At 39.5% G+C, this 10,721-nt stretch overlaps 1 protein-coding gene across 1 annotated transcript; it reads right to left on the bottom strand.

Moving 5' to 3' along the window:
* Positions 1 to 35: 35 nt before the first annotated feature.
* Positions 36 to 10,721, bottom strand: wdr44 (WD repeat domain 44). The gene is made up of 20 exons (XM_084942209.1): positions 10,175 to 10,721; positions 9,343 to 9,376; positions 7,492 to 7,569; positions 6,748 to 7,348; positions 6,364 to 6,512; positions 6,171 to 6,266; positions 5,922 to 6,058; positions 5,531 to 5,614; positions 5,313 to 5,419; positions 4,694 to 4,845; positions 4,456 to 4,594; positions 3,151 to 3,215; positions 2,950 to 3,066; positions 2,739 to 2,861; positions 2,433 to 2,624; positions 2,204 to 2,305; positions 1,569 to 1,684; positions 1,301 to 1,428; positions 1,063 to 1,197; positions 36 to 969 (listed from the first exon to the last, which is right to left on the bottom strand). Exons 1-20 carry the CDS (start codon positions 10,249 to 10,251, stop codon positions 881 to 883), a joined length of 2,721 nt encoding a protein of 906 aa, XP_084798335.1. The 5' UTR covers positions 10,252 to 10,721; the 3' UTR covers positions 36 to 880.

The following is a 10,721-nucleotide window of genomic DNA, read 5'->3' as shown; positions in this document are numbered from 1 at the left end:
ATGTTAAGTTAACAATGACTTGTCGACAAGCACTCTTTTAGTTTGTGTGGATTTTTATTGAGGAAAGTAATAGAGCATTTGTTTACAAAAGCATTAAGTATGCAATGTTACACAGTAAATTTACACAACTGTTTTATAGAATGAAATGTGCTTTCATTGAACAAAGAAATGTATCAAAAGTACTTGACCCAATACTGGTCTGAAACACAGATTTAAGATGCCCAGCCCCAATCATTAGTAGCCACACATCTCCTGCACTGAAAATTTTGTTATCTGCTGAAATGTCTGATAAAGTGAGAGGAAAGCTTTAGAAGTGTAATTTAGAAAGCAATCTAGACTCTGTAGGCACGAATATTTTGTAAATGACATTACAGTCCAGCTTTAGACACCTTGAGACAAATGCGTCTTAACACAAGACATGAAAATCTGCCCAACATCAGTGCCTTGCTTCTCTAAATTTCTTCTGAAATGTGGTAGCCAAAGAAAGCATAAGGTGCCCCATACTGTTACAGATAGTCTTCTAGCTATATTCAGCCCTGACCATGCAGCCTGAAATGTACACGTGCGTATCTGAACAGATTTAGTTTCTGTTCACGCTTGACATGTCCAGATCTTTCGTTCAGACCAAACTGTTCACAGTTGTCTGGTATAAGATTTTAAAAAAGCGGTAAGGAACCTCACTTTGTCCATTTACAGTCCACCTATTCCCTTTTATTTTAGGGTCCCTGTTTACCAAAAACAGCTACTACAGACAACTTTGTCTCAGTACCATTAGGTACTTAGTGACCTTACAAGGCTCTGAGACAAGCTGTCCTCAACGTTTAGGACTGATCACTGATAGACAGGCCTGAACCTGAAGAGCCAAGAGCCTCTAAAATGCTCAGTATTTTTTTACATTGATAAAAACCTTGATGGCTCCAGTGAAGTCAGCGGAGAGAAGAACTTCTGTGTGATCTGTCTTTAATGCTCCTGAAAAGAGAGCAAACGGCATTGCAAGTTTACGACACTGAACTGTGATGTTTTAAGAAATCTTGAGTCATATGCAAATTAAAGGGGGCATACCTGAGGGTATCGTTTCAGAGTCTGTGGAGTCCAGGCTCTTACACTCTGCTTCTGGCTTCTCTGCACCACTCTCCTGTGGGACAATAAGGCCTGGGTGGGGTGCGAAAATGGCTGACGTAACCACAGCGTTGTGTGCTGAAAGAGAAAAACTCTTTAGTGGCGGCCCAATCACATGAGAACTGAGAAATAAGGCTGCTTACATTAAACGGTGTTTGCCACTTAGCATAAACACAGTTACCTTTAATCCCTTCCCAGAAGTCATTGCGGTCCCGCCGTACAGATGTGAATTTACTCAAGTCATGGTAAGTGCTCCAGATGTATATGTACTTGTCCTCTGAGCCGCTTACAATGAAGGAGTAGTCGTGACTACAGGAAAAAGGCCAAACAGGTTTACTGCAACATACTGTGTCAATACAACAACAACAACAACAGAAAGAGCTTTTGTCCATGCTTAAGGTTAGAAACTGACAAAAAACAAACAAACTAGAAGCAATGTACACCCTTACCTGAAGCTGGCCTTAATCTGGCTGCTACTGTTGACATAACCCTTGTACTTCATTGATAGAGACAAGTCCCTCAGGTCATAAAGGCGAATGCGGGAATCATTTGATGTCACCAAAATCTATAGGCAAAGGGTACAGTTCAACATTTGGCATTTCACAAGTCTTACAGACACGACTTGTTACACTGACAACTAGGGCTGCAGCTGTCGATTATTTTAGTAATCAAGTATTCCATCGATTAGTTCAATGAACCAGCGCCTATCAGCATTCTGAAGTTTGCCCTGGACTTTGATTCAAAATTTTGTGCTGTTAAAAACAAGACTTTAATTATTAACATCTACACCATAATAATGTTAACAGCAATTCAGCAAAACCCAACAGCTCCAGGTCAGTCCCTCAAAGTTTTACTGACCAATATCTTTAAATATTAAGATAATATTTTATTTCTCTCTCTCTCTCTATATATATATATATATATATATATATATATATTTTTTTTTTTTTTCTTTTTATTCTCTTTAAATCTGAAAAATTAAGCTATGAAAGCCTTGAAATAAAGATGGTCTAGTAAACCGCAGTTTACCAAGCCCTATTGACAACCCACCGCAGACGTATTTGTAGTGATGGCCAGCTGTTACCTTATTTTCTCCAGGCAGAGGTTCAATGCCAGTGATCTTGCGTCCCACTTTGTTCCTTCCTCTGGTGGACCGCACATGAATTTGCGTGTGGTATTTCAGACGCTAAAAACAAGGTGCAAACAGAAAAATGCATTTGCTTCATATTTGAATGGATGTGTTCATGAAAAAAAGTACTATAAAGAAATAATTAAACCATGTATTGGCTGGATGAAGCAATATATGTATATACCTCTGTGTCATAGAAGATACATCGACCATCATAGGTGCCAATCACTGCATATTTCCCATTTTGGCAGAAGTTGGCAGCGGTGATGAGCCGGGTTTGGCCATCCACCTCATTCCACAAAGCCACCTTCTTATCTGGAATGTTCCAGAGCCGTAGTTTTCCATCTAGAGAACCGCTTAAAAAGTACCTGTCATCCTGGGTAACAAGGAAAAGAAAGGAAAAAAAAAGTACTATGAATAGAGTCCGTGAGACAAAATAATAGATGTATGATTTGTGCTGAGAGCAGTAATGCAAGGTGACTTAACGTACCCTGGGATGGAAAGCAATGGCTGTGACAAAATCAATGTGCTGAAAGCAGCAGAGACACTCTCGCCTGGATATGTGCCATAACCTGACTGTTTTATCCATGGAAGAGGAGAGCAGGAAAAAGTTCTAGACAAAAAATTTTTTTTGGAAAAGATGAGACAAGAGAGAAGAAAATGTGTGGGGGTAGAAAAACTTAACAGGGTGCTTTAATCACCTTTGACCAGGATAAGTCCAACAGATCAGCCGTGTGACCCTTGTACTTGCAGAAAGGGACTTGACGGAAAGGGGCATTTCTATCTTCCGTGTCTGGGTCCTCTGGAATACAACTTGCCTACAATAAAAATGTCACTTAGGTACACATCTGGATCAAAATGGCTTAAAAATGTCTGATTTTTGTGTTAGTGTCATCACTCACCCCAGTCTCAGTGTCAGATTTAGAAGAACATAAACTTTCCTGAGAAGGAGAAGGTGACACTCGACCTGGAGAAGAAAAAACAAAGGAAGGTTTCTCTAACAAGAACTTGAACATCTTCTGGAAAAGTCTTGAGTCTTAATTTCTTTATATTTGGCTAGGAAAATGTTAAATAGGTGTAACAAACTATTTACTAAAGCATGTGTAAACATACATCAGATGCAGTATATAGGGCAAAAACAGAGTTGGCAGCTTGAGAAGCTTTCTGGTCATTTCTTTAAGTAGTCTTCAGGAATTTTTCTGCAGGCCTCTTGAAGGACATTCAAAGCTGACTGATAGTGTTCCACTCCGTTTTTCTATCCAGGTATGCTTTGTTACACTGACTGCCACATGTTCAGAAATATATGTCAAAATCTGATTTTTCTGCTTTCAAAATTTCTTCACTTTTGATCTCCAGTAGCACTGGCCACATCCTCGTTGTGCAACCCCTTTCCTGATCCCTTCCATATATACACTGACAACTTAAACCAGAAATGCCAAATTTGGATCCATCACTCCATGAGACCTGCTGTCACTGATTTTCAGCCCAGTTTCTGTGTAACTTGGCTTACCTCAGGCTTTTCTCCCTGTTCTCCTTCCTTAAGCATGGCTTCTTGACAGCCAACCTTTCACTGAGACCATTTCTGATGAGGCTTCAGTGAACAGGCGATGGATCAGCACAAGGTCCTGCATCTCTCAGGTACTTTGCTTGACCTTTTCCTATTTCTTACTGGGGATTTATGCTTCAGTGGGAAATCTATGCCATAGCTACATTGTAACCACAAACCCCTCTGAAAGCCTAAGGTGTAACCTGACGTGCACCTCCCTAGAAATGTAGCTACATATCAGGTAAACGCAGTCTGTTTAGAGTCCCTGTATACATTTCCAGCTACCTTTTTGCCAGGGCTTTTGAATTTATCACTGAGAGAATACCAATCATCATGTCAGTATAATAAAAAAATAATCATAGCATCAATATATAAACACTCACAAATGTCAGCAGATTCCTGGAGGGAGATTGCTGAAACTATCGGTTCCATACTATAAATTTAAAATCGTTTCTTTGCTATGTTGTCTGTAATAGATCAGAGAGCCTCAAGAAATATTGTTCACGACGACTTTAAGCAAAAAAAAAAAAAAAAAAAAAAAAAAAAAAAGGCTCCTTCAAAGCAAAATGACAGGCAGCTGAATTCTTTTTCTTTTTTTTTCTCAAATAATCAATTATCATACAAATAAAAAAGAAATCAAATATGTTGCTAATGCGCTTACCTTCAGTATTGTACTTTAATCTCATATTATTGAAGTAATCAAACGCTGTTTTCAGGACCCAAATGCGAACCACGTTATCTTGGCCCGCAGTTGCCAGCAGCCTCCCGCAGTGAGAAAACTTCATTGTCCAAACGGCCCCCTTAAAAAAAAAACACAAGCAAACAAAGATCTCTTAATACAAGCATGTAGTAGCACACTGTGTGTCAGTGCATAAAATAACATGGTACAATAATCCCACCATGTGCTCTCCACTGAGGTCCTGCACAACCTTAATCTGGTCAAAGTCAAAGGGACCCTTGAAGCTATGCGCTGCCTTGAACTTGGCCGGCCTGGTGTAAGGCATACCCTCATCGTCGCTCGATGATGGATCATCCTGATCTGTATGGAAGACTGAGCGTAGGATAAACAAAAAGAAGAAGTGTATCAGGGTTATTTCACAAGCCTGTGTTGGCATTTGGGATATTCTTAAAGTCGGACCCATTATGCTCATTACTAGGTCCGTATTTTTGCACTCTTGGACTCATAGGGGTTCTGTGATAATAGTCAGAGCTCTAATAGTGAACACGTACAATTGAGACAGAGTCAAAGACTATTTATTTTCTTGTGTTCAAGCAAACTGTATTTTTAATGCATTTTTTTCTTTATGGTGCTTAAAAAAAAGCACACACTAAAAACGGTGTGTGCACACAACTTGTTATACTGACAACTAGGGTTGTAGTTGGACAGAACATTTTCTTGTAATGTTTAGTAAGTTAACAACAGGAACACGAATATAGGCTGTATGGTTTAAAAAAAAAAAAAATACAAGTGCCTCTGCACAACATCCTTTCACTTCTGTCTCTTTTTTTTTTTTTTACCTTCATCACGAACACTTTTCACTTTGTTGACTGCCTTCTCTCCGTACTCCTCAGCCAGATGCTTGGCCTTCTTCACCGACTTGCCGAGGAATTTTTTTAACTGGGTCCTGGTCAGAAATACCAACAAACCATTAACATACTTTAAATTAGATGATGTTGTGAAAGAGGGAAATACACTAAGTTTCAGCAAAAGGCAACCAAAAACCACTAGTCCTTACGTTCTCTGTTTTAGTTTTCCACCGTCTGTGTCTGTCATTGGAGTCTGAGTCTTCTCATCATCATCTGACTGTGCTGCATCATTCCTGCAAAGCCAAAAATATATCAGCGTCGTCTCAAAACTTTACCAGGTTCTTGTTTTAGATGATAAAGCTTAACCATGTTTTCCATGGGAAACTTATGTGAGCAATATCAGTGCAACCCATTGAAATCAGCTTATTCCCTCAACAGGGAAAACCTTCTTTTCTGGGAATCTGATCTGAAGGTCAAGTGTTTGGCTTCACCCTAATCTTTCCCTCATTGACTTGATTAATAAGCTGTGATTTGAACAGTTTTAAATTAAATTTGACAACAGCAACTTGAGCTAACCCACGTAAATAATGTTCTGCTTACGTGATGTACTCCTTGGTCCTCCTCATAATGTGCAGAGTGAGAGGGTTGATCCCAGCAGGAAGTTTCTCCTCTGCCTGAATTAGCGGAATTTCTTCCCCAGTGTCTAAATTCTTGATCATCACACTGGCCAAGATTTCCTGTTTTAAGATGCCCACAAGGATATTTTTGTTGCAAAGACGACCGGTGCCAGGAATGTGTCGATTTTAGGTTGTGGCTTGGACTCAAGCACACACAAAAACTGACTCTTACTTCATCTGTCAGTTCTCTGCCAGAATTTGACCGAGGTCGTTGAGGGCCTGGGGTCTGTCCTCCGCTCTGAGATGAGGTCTGTTCATCTTCATTTTCCTAAAAATAAACAAATAATAAATAAATAAAATATAAATTACTGCACAATATTTAAATTCCTTTTTTAGCACCAAAAAGAGGTCTGAGCCTCACTCACCTGTGCCGTCACCACCTTGTCTCCACTGGTAGCACTGGCCAGATCCAAGGAATGCTGCAGCTCTTTGGTTAGACTCCTCACAGTGCTGCCAGGAGACAGGAGGCCTGATGGCTCTAGAGAATCACTGCAGACCACACTGACAGCAGACACTGGAAAAATCACGCAACACAACAAAAAAACTTTATAAGAAAAACTGGTCTTCTTTTTCTGTCTGCTTTATGTTAGTGTGATTCATATGATGCGGCAGGTAAGTACATAGACATACATAAAAGATAAAGACATTTTAACACTTGTTTAGTAAAAGGTAACAGTTTAAAATCCCACACTAGATTGATGCAACACATTTGACATTGAGACCCATTAAAATCGCACTGTATTGCCTACCTTCCAGCCCACTTGGCCTAACACACTCCTGTGACTTCTTGGTAGGTAATTTCGGCCGAGATGGTGGCGGAGGTCTTGCAGGAGGACCCCCGCTTGGAGGGGGTGGGCGTGAGGGAGGAGGCTTCTTTGTGCTAGCTACAATGTCTGGCTCCACTGTGAACTGCTGAGGTTTTAAAGACCCAGAGGAGTCCGAGTCAGCTGGCCTGTCAGTCAAGGGAACCTGGTCTAAGATGTCAGCCGGTCTTGGCTCCTGACCACCTTCTGCAACCGCAACAGACAGGCTGGGCTGACTCTGTCCTATGGTGCTGGTGATGTCTGGAGGCTGAACATGTTCTTGTGAGCCAGCTGATGGCCCTGGGAGATCTGTGGGCTCCAGAGCAGGTATAGAGCACTCGCCGTTTGATACTATGCTACTCCGTTGTTCCTCTGACCTCTCGACAAGCTGGGGTTCAACAGCTGGCACAGCCAGCTCCCCAGGGACTCTGTCACCATTATTCTGCTCATTTGGCTCTGCTGCTACATCAACATGCAGCTGATCTAACAGCTGAGCCACCTCACCTACGTCTCCCTTTTGACTCTCTTCGATGATACTATCAATGATCTAAAAGAAGAGAAAACACAGTCGATTTAGCAATACAACATCTATTTTTTTTTACATTATAGCTCATCTCTAAGAAAATGTGTTTCTCTTTGCACAGAACTTAAAACAAAACTCTAAGCAAGGATGAGACTAGAGAAACATACCTGTAACGAATCATCTTGCTGAGTCTCAGAAGTGGCACAGCTCAAATCTTGCGCAACGTTTACTGAACTGTGCAAAAGCTGTTTCAAAAAAACAAACAAGCATGTAGACTATTTACCAACATGTACTTACAATACACACACACAGGAGAAATATCAACAGTAACATGACAGCTAAATTACAGTTATTCAGGCGTATCCACACAAATGGAAACCTAGAGTTGAATTGTTTATCTATCTTATGATATTCATCAACACAGTCTTGGAGGTTATGTTATGTAATAATTCTTTGTTTACCTTTATATTAATTCCTTGTGTAACTGCCAGCTTATGATATAACAAATGGCTTTTCTAGATTGAAATTAATGTCTACATCTTGTTACCACTCAAAATTTGTATACCGCTCTCCTATTTTGGTCCCATTTCCTGCATGGAGTGAGGTCAGGCGATTGTCGTCTTCAACGTTTGCATCACCTTGCAATAGCATATATATTATTTTTGTTTTTCCTTGCTTTGCATTCCTGATGATCCATTTGAAAAGTTTGGTTGTTTGTTGGTCCAGATCAGGTCTTCAGTGACAAATGTGTCATACTACCAACATACAGTAGCATTAAACTCTTATCCTGGACAGCTATCAGCATCATCTAACATGTAACTAACATCATAACAATGTTGGTTCAGAATCAAAATTGCAAATGACCAAACACATTATCTGAGCATTCAGTTAGCATGAGGCAAGAAGTTATCTTCTTTAAAAACGCCTTTAAAAACTATCACAAGAAAACCAACTAACCTAAATTTGGCAAATGTAACTTAATAGCATATTTGTCATAATTCATAAAATAATAAGGAAAATATTTGAAATGCCTACAATTTACTCCAGAAAGGATTTTTATATAAACAAAGGCATTTTTTTCTTTTTCCTCCGCATTCCAAAGCTATGACATGACAACAATGTGACTGGTCAGTTGCAATGTTCATCCTGGACAAACATTATAATAATGATGGAACAGGAGCAGGAACAACACCATCAGTACACACACACACACAAAAAAAAAAAAAACCCACTGTGAATAATCAATGTTGCACCACTAAAACTTGTCACAGCCATAACTATAAAAAACAAGTCTTGACAGCAACAATCTCTAACCCAACTCTGCAGTCATAAGTACATATACAGCTGAGGGTGTCCTGACTCTCACTGCTGTCACAACCACCAGCAGTCTAGAATACCACATGACACCACATCATAAAACAGTAAAGCCTTTTACGATGGGTCAGATGAAATGCAAATTTTTTGCGAGGTCATGCAAAAAAAAAAAACAAAAAAAAAAAAACACAAGAAAAAAGAACATGCAAAGTAATCCAAATTTTACTGAGAGGTAACAAAGGTAGTCGTCAAAAAAACATTACATCGCCATGAGCTTGGAGGGGACCTTGTACAATTAGTACATAAAGGTGTTTAGGAACGGTATTGCTCATAGCCGTTTACACACGATCACCAAGGCATAGGAAAAAATCTGCACCTTTCATAGAGATAAACATGGATAAAGCAAGATTAATAAACATAACTGGAAAATGCATAGATCTCTATGTTTTTTGTTTTTTTACTGTAGTCACCCCTTCCCAAAGGTCATTCAGAGACAGGAAAACTATAGACAAGCTACAAACTAATAGTGTTTTATGTGTGTGTGCGTGGGCATATATATATATATATATATATGAATTTGAAAAATCAAAAAGTCACTATTTTGTTGCCATATTACTTTGAACTATAGAGTAATCATTCCAAGAGCAACTCAGCACAACCCGTGACACCTTGTTTCAACAGTGCCTAGATTTAAATAAACATACCTGAGGTGAAGGAATGACGAACTTTGCAGGAGACCTAAGAAACACAAAACACATGGTTTAAAACTGATATAGGCTAAACTTATAAAGCAGAGGAAAAAAACCCAAATACAACACAAAAATCTAACTTTTTATAATTTTACCTGTCACCTAAGCAGTTGAGACAATGAATTAAATAACTTTTACCCCATATATAACTTTTGATCAGAAGAAATAATAGAAGCAACAGAGCACACACTTTAAACATTTACAGAGTGGTTCAGTAACCGCTTGCTTTTAAGCGGACACAAAATGCATCTTTAAAATTTACATTACATTTTTAATCTCTAATCGAGCTGTCATACAGCGGATCATACAAAAATACTGTTTTGTAAGCTACTGCTACCTTCAGTCGGGTTTTTTTTTTTTATTCCAACAAACTATGTTTTGGATGAAAACTGTAAATTTGCATTGTGGTTTCAGCTTTCATAAGAAACCTCTTCGTTCAGTCCAAATCCTACTGTCATCATGTGACTTGTGAGTGTTTTGAGGGTTAGACTCTCCTGTACCTGCACTGAATAGCTGGTGAACACAAGCACTGTATGACAGCATATAATTAATATTCGGCATCTAAATACAAAACAAACTGGGTCGTATTTTGCACACGGCACATGACCTGGCTTTGAAGCAGCTTGAGTTCATGCTTTTCATGAAAGAATGGCCATTTTGCAAATCTAACGTTAGCTGTCAATACTAGGCTAGCTAGATACATATGAGACAAGACAAAAACAAGCAAGAAAGCGTGTTCATTTAACACCGTTTTCAAAAGTAATATTGGCAAAACGTCTTTTCTTACACTTGTGGAGACGGAGTAAAATTGGGGTCCTCTGGAGCATCATAGAATTCCTCCGTGTCACTTGTATCTGACGCCATGCTAACGTCAATGTAGTTCGCTAGCTAGCCTAGTTTCCAGGCAGCTGTGTATAAGCCTAACCAGTCAATGACTGAAAGGTATTACATATGCGCTTGTAACGTCCTCTATGTTAACACTGATATTCCATTGCCCGAGCCCGGGAGTCGTCAAATAACAACTTTCCGGTCCAACATTACGCTGCAGCTAACAAATGTAATCCTGTCGAACGACTAAGCAGCACTTAATGCTAACTAACCCTGACCCTCTTTTAGATCTATCTTGCACAAAGCACAGTATCGACCGAGAAAAACGCCACAAGCGAGTTTTTTGTTATGCTTTTTCACAACATTACACACTTGATAAGCTGTCAAGCTAACAGAACCAGAGAACCGCGTCATAAACAAACCAGCTACACAAAAATTACATCCTAACGAAGCAAGGGAGGGGCACAGGCGCCCTCTTGTTTCTTCTTCTTTTTCAATGGCGGTTA

This window comes from Perissodus microlepis, chromosome 10 (assembly GCF_051167445.1).
Source record: "Perissodus microlepis isolate ML-2025 ecotype Zambia chromosome 10, ASM5116744v1, whole genome shotgun sequence".
Taxonomy (NCBI): domain Eukaryota; kingdom Metazoa; phylum Chordata; class Actinopteri; order Cichliformes; family Cichlidae; genus Perissodus; species Perissodus microlepis.
The sequence above is the reverse complement of the archived record's forward strand: the minus strand, read 5'-3'. Positions and strand labels throughout refer to the sequence as shown.

Coding starts and splice junctions, on each gene's coding strand:
- wdr44 (XM_084942209.1), bottom strand. CDS start 10,251: ATGGCGTCAGATACAAGTGACACGGAGGAATTCTATGATGCTCCAGAG. Junction 7,349..7,491: donor AGCAAGATGATTCGTTACAG/GTATGTTTCTCT, acceptor CTCTTCTTTTAG/ATCATTGATAGTATCATCGA. Junction 3,216..4,455: donor ATTAAAGTACAATACTGAAG/GTAAGCGCATTA, acceptor TTTCTTCTCCAG/GTCGAGTGTCACCTTCTCCT.